Source organism: Euwallacea similis, chromosome 31, assembly GCF_039881205.1.
Source record: "Euwallacea similis isolate ESF13 chromosome 31, ESF131.1, whole genome shotgun sequence".
NCBI classification, from domain to species: domain Eukaryota; kingdom Metazoa; phylum Arthropoda; class Insecta; order Coleoptera; family Curculionidae; genus Euwallacea; species Euwallacea similis.
The window spans coordinates 589474-606054 of record NC_089639.1 but is presented as its reverse complement, the minus strand read 5'-3'; the positions used below and the strand labels follow the sequence as shown (position 1 = coordinate 606054).

At 31.6% G+C, this 16581-nt stretch overlaps 3 protein-coding genes across 7 annotated transcripts in view; 2 read left to right on the top strand and 1 right to left on the bottom strand.

The window, feature by feature from the left end:
- Window positions 1-16399, bottom strand: part of cv-c (crossveinless c) — a 28564-nt gene extending 12165 nt beyond the window's left edge. The window contains exons 1-5 of one of the 5 annotated variants that reach the window (XM_066403820.1): window positions 16267-16399; window positions 13565-13662; window positions 3111-3536; window positions 1197-1409; window positions 155-197 (exon numbers count right to left, since the gene is read on the bottom strand). In XM_066403820.1, coding sequence (XP_066259917.1) covers window positions 155-197; window positions 1197-1409; window positions 3111-3536; window positions 13565-13618 — 736 coding nt within the window. In that variant the 5' untranslated portion in view covers window positions 13619-13662; window positions 16267-16399. Of the gene's footprint in view, window positions 1-154; window positions 198-1196; window positions 1410-3110; window positions 3537-13564; window positions 13663-16027 lie in introns of all 5 variants that reach the window. The other 4 variants (XM_066403818.1, XM_066403817.1, XM_066403816.1 and 1 more) reach the window with 4 other exon arrangements.
- The window catches only part of LOC136417976 (toll-like receptor 2), a 116764-nt gene that overhangs the window by 64190 nt on the left and 35993 nt on the right, over window positions 1-16581 (top strand). The gene's annotated exons all lie outside the window — the stretch shown is intronic.
- On the top strand, window positions 3783-8586 carry LOC136417910 (uncharacterized). Its single transcript, XM_066403771.1, has 2 exons — window positions 3783-3985; window positions 7687-8586. Exons 1-2 carry the CDS (start codon window positions 3935-3937, stop codon window positions 8101-8103), a joined length of 468 nt encoding a protein of 155 aa, XP_066259868.1. The 5' UTR covers window positions 3783-3934; the 3' UTR covers window positions 8104-8586.

The following is a 16581-nucleotide window of genomic DNA, read 5'->3' as shown; positions in this document are numbered from 1 at the left end:
AACCTGCAATTTGCGTGGTCCGCATTAATTTCCAAAGTTGTTCGGCTTTCCTAATAGGCCAGTTGTCGTTAACTTTAACACTGAGACTACGAAAAAATTTGAATTCCCTGACCCGGACGGACATATTTATTAACCAACGTATTGAACTACTCACCGGTTAAATGTCTATCGGACTGTGATCGGGAAGGCCTGTTCACCTGAAAATACAGCAAATCAATTATGCATGGGCGGTCATCCATATGAATGATTTTGGTTTCAAAGGCGGAGGCTGTATTAAGAATATGATTCTTTGCAGCATATTGATCAAAATAATGCATTTTACTAATATAAAAATCCATATGATTTAAACATATATTTCTACTGAAGCAACAGTTGAGGGTAAGTAAAGAGCTGGAACTATGAAAAGTATTTTAAAAAATTTACACTGTCTTAATTACCATTATGAACTTTAAAATTACTATGACTACATCCCAACCTATTCTCTTCTAAGACCTTATAACACATTTTAATATAGATACCGCCAATTGCATCGAACTGTTTTATATTTCTGAAATAAAATTTAGCTATTCCTATTATCAGGTTTTTTTTCACTTTAATATTTTCCACGCTGAATTTTTCAAAATATTTCAAATTGCTCAGAAATCGCCAAAGCATTCAAAAATATTGCTGAAACGGAGAACTTTTAAGGTCGTAGTTAATCACCTTCAGTTATCCCTCCTGATCCCTTAAAAAGTCTAAAACACTATTATTTACTTATTGCTCTTTTCATGAGCTGCGAAATAAGGATTTAGAACCTATCTACCTATATAGAAACCGCCACTAGCCATAAGATTTTTTTGTTCAAAATGCCATTTCACAAACACCTTATATAGTTTCCAAACATATTTTGTGTAGCATGTCTTATACCAATATTTAACAGGATCCTACAACAAATATAAAATACAAATCATCGAGTCCAGACATTTTTATTCCACCTCTTTAAGCTCACTATATAAATAAATGATTTAAATCACTTTGAATTATTGTAAGTACGTAATTGTTCATATAAAATAACGAATTAAGATAATGAAATACTAATACCATTGATATAATCGTAGTGCATGCAAAATTAACTTAAAAAAAATGTATTGTTATACTTATATAATACGTATTAACATATTTATGCACAATAAAAAAAAAATTAAACCTTATCTCACCTGTCGCTGAGGTGACATTGTCTCTAAAAAGGGAGCAGAATTCGATTTTGCACTATTTAAAGCATTGCTTAGTGATACGACAGTATCTTGCTCCCATAGGGATTCTTCTGAACATTCTACATCTGAACTGGAAGACGATTCCCATGTTAGATTTGTCGAACTAACAGACGGTGAAGTTTGAGTAGCCATATCAATTCCGTTGATAATGCATGTCTACAAAGATAGTCATATGGAATTTTTTAAAAATCTCAGAGTGAGTTTTTTAAAATTTTTAGTAAAAGGATAGTAGTAGTTGCAAGGACGGTTAAATGGGCAAATATTTGCAATATCAGGGGAGCAACTTAAATATTTTTTTAAAGTTTATGACTTAATTGATATATTAGAAAAGTAAATATGGTCAATTTCTTTAAGTTGGTCTAGCTCAATTATTATTGGTGTTTAGAGAAACTGTGTGAATACAATAAATGTAAGAAATGTTACCTTTGTTGTATGTATAAAACGCATTTTTCAAATATTTTTTTACCTGCGTTTTTAGATATGACAAACTTACTTTTTTGCGAAGCATTTCTGTGAAAAATGGTGGACCTATAACATTTTTTTTTAAATTTAATACTAAATTTTAACATAATGTGCCACGAAATTAGTCAGATTAATTTATTTTAGTTTGCAACAATCATCCAAATGATTCATGTAAGCAAAAATTACATTTTTTTTTGCTTTTCTAAATGTTGATTTTTTTTAATTTGGTCGAATTATCTTTTATAATAAAAATAGAGTTTTGTTGATAACGGTTAATGAAATATTTAGTGAAGTACTTCATGTTAGCTATAAAAAATATTTTGTAAAAAAACTCTTTTTATTGCATAAAGAAAATTGCAAAGAAACTACAAAATATTAAAGCTTTTAGCTTATATGAAGCATTTCAATGATCGTCGTCAACCAAAATAATTGAATCCATGGTACACCATCTAAAATTTGGCATTAAATCCAAAAAAATATCTATAGGTCCACTATTTTAAAATTTAGCTACGTGATTATTGGCATCATTATCAAGTTTAGAAAAGAACAATTTAAAAAAATCATAATCAATTATTTTTCACATAAAAAAGATGTTATGTCACGTTTTAAAAGTAACATCGGCCAGAAAAATCTGATAAGCGAATCTTAATCAGGGAAAAATTTACTAGAACTTTTGTATGTACACTGCTTCCCTAGAGCCAATAATATCTCGGCCAGGTCGACTTAAAGAAATCGACATGTTTTTAGTTCCGATAACTTCTCTAAAATGTCCAGTCAACAATTACTTTTTTAAAAAGCTAAAAGTAGTTTTAAACTGGTCCCTTACAACTACATTTTTTTCCAATTAACAGATTTTGTAACTCTGCTAGTCCCTTTACTAAACATGAAAAAAATTCCACCCTATATAAAATATTGGTAATTTCGCTCATCTTCTAGCGATCACAGACTCGAGGAATCACGCAAAATCATTAGAACGAGTCATTATTATATTATTAGATGAGACACTTTATGCTGATTTCAGAAATACATGGTTTCATGATGTTATATCTATTCGCTTTCATTGAAATGGATGAGGAAATTGTGTTTCAAAAGGGTCTTACAAATCATCTTAATTATATTATTGCCAATTTAAGATTACTTATTCCATTCATATCTTATCCATGGGACACAAATAATTCGTTTAAATGAAAAAAAGACAACATAACACACTCTATTTTTAAATCAGTATGGAATATTTCATATTAATATACCTCTGTTGCATAACAAAAATCGGAAGTTTCCAAATTTTCTTTTTTTATACCAAATAATTTTTTTCAAAGTTTTAATTCTTAGAGCAAATAAATAAATTAGGCATCTCGATATATTACGCGAAATATATTTAAAAAAGTGACTTACCGAATGAGTCTCCATATCGTCAGAGAATATGTCAAAATCCATAATACTTTTTTCATCTTCACCAAAGCATGTGTGGTGGCTTCTCGAATCGCTATCATCACTTGATTCGTCCCGACGGAAGTGATTAAGACATTTTTCTTCTTTCATTTTCCTCTGAAAGAACTGAGAACCCAGTGGTACGCTAGCAACCGTCAAATCATTTAACTTATGGTTCGCTAATAATTCGGCTAAATCAGATCTAATATTTTTATCGAGTTGTAACAAAATTTGCAGATTATGCTGAATATCTTCTGGATCGGAATTGCTTTCTATATCGATTGCTAGGCCTCCCCGAGATATTTCATTAATTTTTGGTTGTCGAGTTGACGAAGTGAGGCTGTTGTATGATGAGGCGAGAGGATTTTCAAAAACGCCATTGACATCACCCTGCAAAACGTTAGTTAATTAAATAATTAAGGGGAACAAATTGCTATACTGATAGATAAAGCAGGACTTGGCAACGGAGAGAATCATATTGAGTAAATAATTAAGAACATTTTTCTGCAATGCAAATTGCAATCGTAGAGGTTATTCGCGTTTTCCAAATATAACCTGAACTAATCTTTAATGATGTGCTATCTAAGAAAAAAAGAGCATACTAAGTCTCGGCTGTACGCACATGGTAGGTGTTATACAATATATGTTTTTATTCGTTTTGACGTAGTCCCCAAATCCCTATCTAATTTAAAAGAGTCGGAAACCTTTTATGGTCGGAGTAACATGAGAGAGTATTAAAGGCCGAGGGCAAATATTAAAAGAATTGTTTCTCCAAGAAGTTTGCAGCGATGATTACCATCAAAAACGTATTGCTATTAGCCAGTCTAAGCTTTGTACATGTAAGTTTCTATTATATTAAGACGAATTTTTAGGTTACGTTTCAAATTAAATAATAAATAATTGTTGATCATCTAAGCAGGTGTACCATAAGACAGGAAGCTTCCGGTTAATATAGAAATTGGAAGAAAAGTTTGTTGGCTAAAAAAAAATTTTATCGTCAATTATATCTATATTGTTCCACAAAGCAAGCCACCATACTTTAACCACATATTCTGTATAGAAAAATAATAACTTTAGAAGTGACCATAATTCAAAAATGCTTAAGGTGCTATCAGCACCTTCTATTTTCATAAACAAATAATCGTGTTGTATACGTTTAAGGCGAACTGTTCATTTTTTCTTTTACCTACCCTATATTAAGTTAAATACTAAAGTTTGTTGGCTTAAACATGTTACTTTTTTTAATTTCTTTGTACACGGTATGGCCTAAATTGAGCCTACACGTAGGAGCGTAACGTAAGATGGTGTGGGTACATTAAGACTTATATTAGATAGAAAAAATGGTTAAATATACATCGAAAACGATTTTGAGTACTTTCACTGTTGAGATAACTTTGAAAAAACAACAATTGCGTTTTAGAAAAAGTACTGTGTGTTCCCGAATTCGAAATATTTTTCGAATTGATATAACGTTGGTACAAGCATTTTCGGGGTAAATTTTCGCGAACTATTACCTATTCATTCAATTTGTAATTACGATATTTCGGTTTTGAGGTGTCAAGATTAACTTTTTTCCAACCGCGAGATACTTAACAGAACTCTATCCTGACGAACCACAGTCAAACGCAAGATTATCCAAGAATCTTGTAGTGTTGTGTAGTAAATCTAAGAAATTATGGAAACTGTAAAGAACTACGGTACAAGCAGTATTAAATTAACAAATTTAAAAAAATTAATATTGATATCTAAAAATTGAAATAACATAACTGAAAGTTAAATGCACGGGTGAATAGCCCCCAAAAAGTTATTATATCTCAATAAACTTAAAAAGAATTAAAAAAATATTTGGAATTAGGAAAATTACAATACTTTTTAGAAAACGCTTGGTCTTTTTTTTTAATAACTTAACATCAAATAAACTTCGTTCACAAATAGTTTTTAAAACAGCATTCAACTGACAATTAAATTCTCTTCAATTTTTCTCATTTAACCATTTTTCGCTCTTGTGGTTTATAAGAGTGCAATATACGTACATACATGTATAGGCTCAATTTCAGTCACACTGTAGTGAAGGGTGCTTTTATTTCCATGACAAGTGATAACTTTCTTAATTTAAGTAGAATTTTACTAAAAATTCCCAAAATATTTCGTATAGCATACAATGCACTGATTTCTAACCGTTTACTACTTTAACTTTTTAAAAATCCGTTTCATGGGATATTTTTGCAGTATATCTATAAAAAATTTTGACATCTGCCAAATTAAAATCTTTCGATTCGTGTTAAAAAATTAATACAAAAATGTAAAAACCGTTTCGTTCTTGCTTAATTCTTTTCGGTATTACCATTTTTTAAAGTTCAAAAAATATCATATTTTAAATCTCCATAGCTAGTGACTATTTCGAAAAAAGTTGAAATTCGTTATAAAGTATGCTATATGAAATATTTGTAGAATTTTCAGGAAAATCCCGAAGTTCAATAATATATGGGGTATTCTATTTAAAATAAAAAAGTTGTCTACTGAAATGGAAACATCCTTTACATACGTGCATACATATATATATATATATACAAAAAAACAAACAAAAAATAACTTTTGTAAGCCAAGAAACCTTTTACTTGTTAATATTTCACTTTTTGGTCTTGTAGAGTTTTACATAATACATAATTTGTTCTAATATTATAGAAAATATTATTTAATTAAGTAGCACCTCAATACAATATACACGGTGCCCGCGTCTGAAACTCAATCATGGGATCTCGGTAACCATAAAAAATAGAAGGTTAAGTAGGAGCAAAGATATACAATTTGGAGAAAAAACTGAAATATGGGAAAAACGTTTTTATAGCTTTTTTTATCACATGTTACGGTTCAGTCTTACAGTTTTGTGAAAATATCAAAAATTCTATTTTTACAAATAGTGCCTTGCAAATAACAAAATAAAAACAAGTAAATAGAGGTAATTATAAGAGCTGCTCAAAAGCTTCACCATGCACTTCCAAGCCCAGTTCTACACGTCTTCTTAAATTGTGCGTTAATCTAAAAACGTTCCTTTTTTCCTATTTTGGTCCTTGAAGTTGTAATAATCTTCATTCGAAGCTCATTAATATCTATGAGTACAGATTTATAAATGAGTTTTTCATTGTTCCCAGTAAATGATAATCTAATGGGGAAAATCTGGTGAGCGCGTCAGCCATGTGATGCAGCACCATCTTGTTAGAACTAAATATTATTCAAATGTTTGACACAAATATTATCGATGTAATCCATAAGGTATGTCTTTCAAAAGAGCAAATACCCATCTATAGTCAAACAGTTTTCATAAATGCGTGGACCAATGATCGTATCGCCAAATAAACCAACCCACTGATTCAGCCCGAGATGTGCTTGTGGTCGATGTCCTTAGTGTTCTTGTGAATTTTCAATGGGCCAGACACGTTGAGGATTCTCTGAATTGGCAAACTTACACTCATCCATGAATATTAAGTTGGAAAAAATTGAGATTTTACTGCAACAGTACCATAACGTTCCTATAAAACTGTACCCTCTATTTCAGTATTTTCTGAATGTAAGACTTGAGTGATATAAATTTAAAACGGGCGATACTTATGTTTTTTCAAAACTCTTCAAACTATCTGATAAGATACGTTAAAATTTTTTGCTTTAACCTTTGCTGAAGTAAAAAGGTTGTTTTGAAGCAAATAGAAAATTAAATTCATTGTCAGTTATAATTGTCCTGGAGGTTTGTTCCTGAAAAATTTCCACTTTAGTCTCGTTTGGTATAAGGACTCGTCTTTTGGGCCAAGAAAATGCATCAAACTCTGTTTAATATCTATAAAGGATTGAAAAAATAATTTTGAACTGATTGTTGCCTTTTTAGATATCGCTGTAGGCATATTTTTGAAGTAACTTGAAAATTTTCATGAGATGCGCTTCAATGCGAAGCATAATACATTCTATAGCACATCTCGTATTTATTCACTTGCAAAAGCATTTTGTTAATATATTTATAACAATTTTATAACTGCAAGTGACGTTGAATGAAATTTAATCGAAGTATTAAAAATGTCTTTATTAAACCAAAGTTTGAGTCCTAGTTCCAAGATACTCTTCGCCAAAATAGGGCGTTTTATATTTGCACCAAAATGTACCTTAACATGTGACGCATCAATGTAATCAGAAAAAAAGCTAAATTGAAAAATTTGAAAATTCAAGATGGCAACCATAAGAAAAAAAAGTTGATGATGGTTGCAGAAAATCGAAACGTTGGGTTCAAATATGACATCTCCACGCTATAGATGAGAAGCAGTTGCGACAAAAAATAAAAATATTTTTATAATTCTATTTTTTGTTAATATTTTGAAACGGCAATCAAATTTTGAGACTATTGGTGTCAAATTCCTGAAGTCCGAACAGCACAATTTTGCCTCAATTTAACCAACCTTGTATCTTTTATTATAGTTATCGAGATCATTGGTGGAACTTCAGAAATGGACACCCTGTATATCACTGTGCACTGACAAATTAACAATTATTGTAGTGTGAAGATCCTCGCAAAAGAATGATTAGTGATCTCCGAAGTTACCATCAAAGCTGCGATGAAATAATATGCAATCCGAGGAATTACTTTAAAAGATCGTCGTATATTAGACAAGATGAAGATATGGGTCCATTTTGGGCGAATAGGGGAAAGAAAGATCCTGCTTATGCTCACGCAAGACTTTTGGTGGACGAACCAAAATGGATATTATTCCCAAAAAATCTTGACAATGAATCATTTTTTAACTCTAGGGGTAAAAAACCAGCACACTGGAATGCCCTTACCTATTATTCAAATCTTGGAGATATATTCGGAAGTAGAAGGGATAGACGCGACTTCGAGAATGATATGGAATTGAACCCAATCTTTTTTGCTGCGCGTGGCAAAAAACTCAATAATGAACGCTTTATAAATTGAAAATTGAAAGAGTTGAAAAAGTGGCCCCAAAATATAATTCTCTCTTAAGTCAATTAGCTAACCTCTTAAATAGTATAAATAAAGCGTAGAAAATTCTGATATAATGAACTCCAATGTTTATTTTATGGAAAAAATCCTTATCAATATTAAAATTTATAATTACTGGTACCTATAATACCTTCAATATTGAGTGTAACCTTGTAACTATAATTTTGCAAATTAAATGTATTTTCATAGATTTTCATTGGCTGTAGTGGTCATAAGTGTTGCAATCATTAGTGAATCTTTACTGTACTATGGACATACCAAACGTTTCTGCAGAGAAATTTTCCCCCAAATTTTACATAATTGTCGAGAAAAAATTTGAAATTTTTATAGTGTATTATTTCACAATGTATCAATTTTTGACATGTGTGAGATAGTTATTTACAACTTCCCGTTTAAACAGATCTAACGTCAACTTCCAGATTCCAGATATTTTTACATACGTAATCGAGACGAGTATAAATTTTCTCTTGTAATGATGTATTAACAGTTGATATTAGAATCCAAAATTGCGGCAAAAACGTTTTCTTGAAATTGTCAAAATAGTGTAATATTTTTTATTCTTCATGCTTAGCAAGGCATATTATTACCTAAGTCTATTGAAGCTTGTTTCACAAACGCGACGAGTACGACAATATGCTGCTTTAAAAATACGAACAATAAAAAATATGGTGGCATTCTGACAATTTTAAAAAACAGTTTTTATCTATCTTGCAAATATTAATATCAACTTATGACATATCATTGTAAAGGACATTTTATGCTTTTCTTGAAGATGTGAAAATATCTGGAAACTTACGCTTAAAATAGTGAACTTAGGTTGACTTCCTGTTAAACCAGAAATTGTAAATAACTCTCACATATATTAAAAATTACCAAATTGTGAATATATTTGAAAAATTCAAATTTTCATTTCAAAGAATGTACACAAATTTTGAAAGGAACCTATTTTGTAGAATCATCCGGTATAGTATATTAATTATCTCTTAATAGATATCAGAACAGTTTAAAAAATAATCTAGATATAAAAAATGTACGTATATACTACCTTTTCTTAAAAAATATATATTATTGAATATGTATTAGGTGTATACCTATGACTCCGCGTTTTTATTTCTAGTTCTATTTTCTTTGAAAAAATATTTTTTTATTTAAGGAATTTTATTTCATTTTTTACTCCGTATTACCAGCTTTCTATTTATATATGATAATTGCTATATGACCTTTTAAAACTTTTCAATTAAGGTTTAAATATGTCCAATTTTGTGCCGAATAAACATCATTTGCGGGAAGCTTTGCTCTTCCTTTTCCATCTTAAGAAAAACGCCACTGCCGCTCACCAAATGCTCGTTGAGGCTTATGGCAATGGTGCTGCGTCTATAAGAACTTGCCAACAATGGTTTCAGCGCTTCAAATCAGGTGATTTCGACCTCAACGACAAGGAGCATGGTAAGCCATCGAAAAAATTTGAAGACGAAGAACTGCAGGCTTTGTTGGACGAAGACGCCGCGCAAACGCAAGAACAGCTCGCATCTTCCCTTAACGTCACGCAGAAAACGCTTTCGGTTCGTCTTCACGCTATGGGAAAAATTCAGAAGGAAGGAAAATGGATGCCTTATGAATTGACGGAAAGGAACAAAGAGCAACGAAAAACGACGTGTGAGATCTTGCTTGAACGTTTTCAAAGAAAGTCTTTTCTACATCGTATCGTGACCGGAGATGAAAAATGGCTTTACTTCGACAATCCAAAGAGGAAAAAATCATGGGTAAGCCCGGGTGAGCCAACAACTTCAACCGCAAAGCCAAATATCCACGGGAAGAAGGTATTGCTCTGCATTTGGTGGGACCAGCGCAGCGTACTCTATTACGAGCTTCTCCAACCTGGCGAAACAGTCACTGCCAATCGTTACGTCCAACAACTAGTGCAGTTGCGTAATCAACTCGCAGTAAAGAGGCCAGAATGGGCAGATCGACACGACAAAGTCATACTGCTTCATGACAACGCAAGGCCTCGTGTCGCTCAACCAGTCAAGAACACCTTGAAGGATTTCAAATGGGAAGTCTTACCGCACCCGCCATACTCGCCAGATATCGCCCCGTCGGATTATCACCTTTTCCGTTCAATGGCTCACGGTTTGCCAGAGCAACGCTTCCAGAATCGCCAAGAAGTCCAAGAATGGCTTGATGAATGGATCGCTTCAAAACTGACGAATTTTTTTTACGATGGAATCTATAAACTGCCTAATCTCTGGGAAAATGTTGTCATTAACGATGGAAATTATTTTTAATAAACATTGGTAATAAATTTATACAGTTTCAAGCAGTTGAAAATGCGTAAAAAAACGCGGAGTCATAGGTATACACCTAATAGGTATTTCAAATACAGATTACCTTAACAGTATATATAAATGCGAGAGTATTGTATCTTTTAGAATTAGAAAAATTCATGGTGACAATGAAGTGCCAAAAAACATCTAAATAATTAATTTCAATAAGTCTTGACAATGTGGGGCTGCTAGTACTTTGTTTAGCCTTAGATCAAAGTAAAGTCTTTCTTCTTAATGTCTTAGTTTATTATTTTTAATTCCTTGAATCCCTTTAAAGATGCTCTCAATTTAACGAGAGCTTTGCTGAACTAACGCGGTTTGGTAGGTATACGGAGTGTAACATAAGTAGGGGTGTTTTTCCCGTATGGTTGTAAACGAGATGATATTAGTTATTCCGTCAATTCACAATGTTGGTTAACACTATTTATTAATTATTACTTATTATAACATTAGATCTAACATATGATATGTTCGAATCACTATAATGTAAGTACTTATAGCATTAGTGAGTGTAAATAAGATGTTGTGAGTGTCCGATCGCGATGTGTACCGTCCGAAAGTTCTTGGAGAAGAGGACGAAAAAACGACTTGTCCCATCCCTTCAACCCTGTCGATGAAAGGATCGGGAGGGAGGTTTATTGGACTCGACACTGGAAATTTTGGTCGTGAATCAAAAAAGGCGGACCTCTTGTAATTAGACGCACATCTGTCCTCAATTCACCTTCGTAACAATAGCGTGAATAGGACAACAATCGGTATCTTCAAAGAAACTATATGACGGTACGAAACTGGACGTGATATACTGTCTTGAACATCTTACGCTATCGTGGGAATATCAACCCCTACCAATAAACATTGCCGAAACAGAGATCACTGGACTGCAAACAAATTAAAGCATGTAACAAGGGGTTTTCCTTTTAACACGACATAGACCTCAAAAAACTAAGCCATATTTTTATATAACATTTTTTAGAAATCTAAAAAAAACGAAATATGCTCAGATGAGTTTTAATAAATTTTTGTATAAAATTTAAATCCATTCCTGCATAAAATAGTAAATTCGATGTAGAGGAAATGAAATATCCCACAAAAAATTATCAGTCATTGTAAAAACATAAAAAACATTTAATGTTTACTGTTTTTATGCAATTTACCCATGCCGCTTAAAAATCAGTTATGAAGTTTAGCTCTAGGTATTATTTTGATAAACTATCACTACTGATACTGTTAGTGCCTAAAGCCGCAATTAGTATGCTGCTAATTTAAATGCAGTGAGGTTATTTAAATTAATATATTAGAGGAAAACCATCTCCTTTAACAGAGTCTTGGATAAGGCGAACGACAATTTGTGCAAATGAAACCAATGAAGACAATTTCGAACACCTTTGGTAGCCAGTTCCGGTGTGAGTAGTAGTTAAAGATATGGTACTTATTAAAACTTTCATAGGCGCATATTTCGAAAAAAGTTTATAAAAATATTGCTTAGTTTTTTGAGGTTTATGTCGCATTAAAAGGAAAACCCCTACTTATGTTATACCCTGTATTGTAGTTTAATCTTTGTCTATACCATTTGTGTCACTTGACGTTTGTATGCAAACGTGGAGCATATCCAAAATGAATTAAGCTCTGAGGAATCGAACAAAGACATAGACATGATACCGTAACGTATATCTCACAGAGAGGCATTCAGATGTTTCGAAATATGTATATACGAAATGGACTTTGGAAAATTCTGAAACAGAACATCACGTTTTGATTCTATCTGAAATGAAAAAACGGGCCCTCAAAGCAGAATAAAAAAACCTTAAACAGTATAAAATAATTATATTTTTTATGTCTTTAGACCTTAGATTTAAATGAATTATGTATTCTAAGAAGTAATTAATCAAAATACATACACACCTATGTATATGCATTAAGTTCAGATTTTCATTTCAATAAATTTGCAGTTATACTCTCTCCCCGGAAGAAATCAGATTTTCATTGCAGCAATTTTGAGAATATTTTTCGTTAGTCCGAACAATTCAAAAATCCGAATTAGTCTGCAAATTCGGATTAAAGATAATAAATATTAGGTCCTAAATCTATTGATACATTTTATTCAAGTTACTTATAACACTGCCAGATAAACCATAGCTTAAGATTACCAAGAGCCTTGCCACAAAACTCCGACCTAATTGAATTGATAAGTTAAAGATCTTTCTCTTATTTTTACAATACCAATTTTGTATAAGTGCAGGACCAAAACTAAACAGGTCTTTATCTTGTTCCAGTTGTAGTGATGAATTAATCTTGCTATGCTAATTACTTCATATTATGTCTTTCATAATAGTTTGTTTTTGCTCTATTTTTGTATATTCAATTCAATATTATTACTAATATCACTAAAGTAACTTTTTTGTTATTATTTGATTGCTTTCACACCGATCAGAAGAGTAAATATTTAGGGACACTGATTTTGAACTAAATTTATTTGTTTTTTAACAATACAGCAACCCTGATTTTATACGCCTTTTGAAACTAAGCAAAATAAACAAAATCAATCATTTTATTTAATGTTAATAAGTAAAGACATTAAATGCATATAAATTGTTCGTTGTTTTTTTAGTTTAGCCTTAACTGATTAACACAATTTGAAATATTTACACCATACAAAATATTGAAGTGGTACTGCTTCTCTGTATACAACTACCCATGTATAGCTTCACCAGCGAAAAGAAACGATGTCTATCAGTGTAATAAGGCAAGGGGCGTGAACTAATACAAGCTACTCAAGATCACAACAATCACGCAAACTAAAAACAATGCAATTTTGACACATTTGCGCATCTGTAACTAATACATTTTGGTGCTAGTTGTTCCCAATTTAAATTTAGTGGTTGTAGAAAATTAGGGAACACTTAAACTTTGTATCAAAATACGTCCATCTCGAAGTGAAAACAAATCACTTTATGAAATTTTAAATATCTTTAAGTTATTACGTGTACCCACCTATATCAAGCAAGTTTTCAAATGGTCACCCTGTTGAAGTAGGTAGGTGTAAAATATAAAAAATATATTATGTTGTGACGTTTTGTCAATAAACTTACCTCTGCTCCGGCTATGTATTGAAGAAATTCTTGATAATTCTCGGGATAATTCATTTTATTATCGCAAACTATTCCTCCATACCATTATCTCTTAGGATCTGTAATATGGTGCAATGTTAGAAAAAAAACAACAGAATTGAAACTAGTTTGTAAAAGAAAATTATTTAATTGTTTTAATCAGAATCGGAAAATATAATTTTTTACTACATCAGACTAAGCACGAGATGTGTAGTGCCATGTGGTAAAAGAGACCTGTAATTGAAACCTGGATCAAGATTTTTTCCCTGTCTTCCCTTTTTCTTCTACATTTACACCCCTGATACAGATTTATTAATCTAACCCGTTCATTAACAGAATACCGAATGTCCCAAAACCCTCGTATCTATAATTTTTCCGATAATTACTTTTTTAAACTAAATTTACAAGGAATAATTAAAATATACAACTATGTATACAGGATGGTTCCAAAGTTAAAGAAATTCTTTCTTTAGTAAATAAGACTGAAAAATTAGCACTTTATATCTAGGCAATTTTCCTAAATAAGCGGATTAAGTAAAAAAAGGAGCATTCGTTTTTTCAAATTAAAATTTATTGATTTCTGCAAAACTACTTAAAATATTCGAACGAAATTAATTATGCATGTAGGTGTTGATGCCAATTACAGGGGACACATAATTTTCAATAAAAAACAATATTTTTGCTTATAACAGTTAACTACTAACCACTAACTTCTAATTAGGTCCACAAGCTAAGTTTAAGTCTAAGCACGGTTTAATTGACACTTCTACAAGAAAATCCTCAATTTAAGCCATAGCCATCCTTAGACTTAACCTCTTCAGACCTCAGATATTATGGGCAATACATTTTATTCGAATGTTTTAACATCGCAGTACAACATGTATTCCTTAAGATGCTTTAATCGCTATAGTTTTTACGCATGCTCACTCATAGTTTTGGGGTTAGATTTATCACACGTTTTGTTTAGATTTAGCTGGTGGGCGGATGCGCAATGCCTTGGAAATCAAAAATAAAGAAGTGATTAGGTTTTATGTAAATAGTATTGACTTAATATGGGACAACACAGAGCACCTGTTGATTTTGTCAAAAAAATTAAAATTTTATAGAGGATGTTTCGGGAAAAAAGGGCCATAGGTTGAAGGTGGATAGACTATTCGAAATGTAGTTAAATGCAGCTAGAATAAAAGCCCTAGCATGACTTTTATTTGAGATATAGGCATTTTAGTAAATTATGTAGAAAACCCGACTTTTTTTAAATTTAAACCTGCTATTTCTCCATTTCCTACCAATCGAAATATAAACACCACTACATTTTTAAAATTCCTAAAAGATAGGATAGTTTTGGTTAGCAAATGAGTCTTTTCGAACCTAAAAAAGCCGTCTAAAGAATAGAAAAATCTGAAACTTCAAATTTCTTGATATTATTCAATGGTAAGTCGCGCAATGAGTTCCCAAATACCTCTTTGGGAATTTCAAAAAAGTTATCCTATTTAATATATACTTTTAAACGGCATACCTATTTCTGTGTTTTGCGTTCGTTGTTTTTAAGCATTTGACGCTGTATTTTCGACTAAAAGATTTTTCAATCTTAAAAAATAAAAATTCTTTTTGATGCATCTTGATGAAAGTGTACCAATTACCGAGATTTTTTAATGTTTTGGACACAAAAGATTGGAGTACTGATTATTTCTAACAATATTTCTCTCCACTGTTATTTTTTGCTGCGTTCACAGTTAAAAGTTTTAGAATATTTCAATAGAAGTTAGGGTTAAAAAAAGTTCATCCCATGCTGAATATGCTGCATTGTGAATGTTACAAAAATGAAATAATCAAATGATTTTGTTTCAAGGAAAGTAGACATAGATATAATATGTTGAAGGAAAACTTAACCCAGTGAGGTTGAAGAACTTTATGGCTAGAACTGCCATAGGAATTCCATTGGATTTTTGTCTTCTTGAAGGAAAAAGAATATGTCTGGTATCACATCTCTAACAATTAAATGCCTGAAAAAGTAGATATAGGCAACCAAATGGTTTTGAAGTTTACTAATATGTTGTCGACAGGGATTTCTATTTACACAGACAAATAATGTACATCAATTCTTCTATATATACCTTTGCCAAAAGTTCATCATATAAGGTTTACCTATGTTGTGAGTCTGTAAAGTACCAAGGTATCATAAATGATACTTTGCTTTTTGATTTATTTTCAATTTTATGTTGTTTTTGATGCCTCGATTAAAATAATACCACATATGCTTTCAAAAAATATGTCCTAACTTGGGTCCGAATAGGTTCAGCTTGGCTTGTGGAGAATATGGGGGTAGGTTTTCAATATGAACACAAATTTATAATGTTCGAGTGGCACCTCCAAAAAGCATCACACAATAATACAAAAAAGATCAGATGGGTCCAGGTTTATTCAGTCTGTTATAAGAGTACTTACCTACCTCTACCCAACTACCTCCTTGGTGAAAATGAATACCTTATCAAGTACACATTTTTGGCAAACAATTAAAAATTCACTGGGGCACGTCACCTACAACGATCTACTACATACATACATAAATTCAATACTTAATGTATAAACTACTATGTGTGACATGACATGTCATATGCGGTATACATAATATAATTAATATATAGCACCATTAATTAGTTCAGTATGTAATATACAAGACCTACGTTCTACTTTGTGTACTGAGTTGGTACTGAGTACTGAGTTTACAACTCCCACTTCCAACATATTCCATATTACGTCATAACAACACAACTCTCAATCATTTCACAACAGTCACAAGTCACACCCAACCAGTGGTGCCAGATGGTTAGCGTAGACAGATAATTTTTTATATTCAGTACCACTAAAAAATCAGTAAAAATCAATATATGATAAGTTTTTGCAACTTATAAATGTTAAGAGAAAATTTTCAGATACAGTACGTGTCCTTTAATACCAGAAAAATGTTAAATGTCCTCTATTTGGAAACAAATTATTGA

Excerpts from the sequence above, each read along its gene's own strand:
- LOC136417910 (XM_066403771.1), top strand. The coding sequence starts at position 3,935 with ATGATTACCATCAAAAACGTATTGCTATTAGCCAGTCTAAGCTTTGTA. Across the intron at positions 3,986-7,686 it reads CCAGTCTAAGCTTTGTACAT|TGTGAAGATCCTCGCAAAAG; the intron begins GTAAGTTTCTAT and ends CAATTATTGTAG.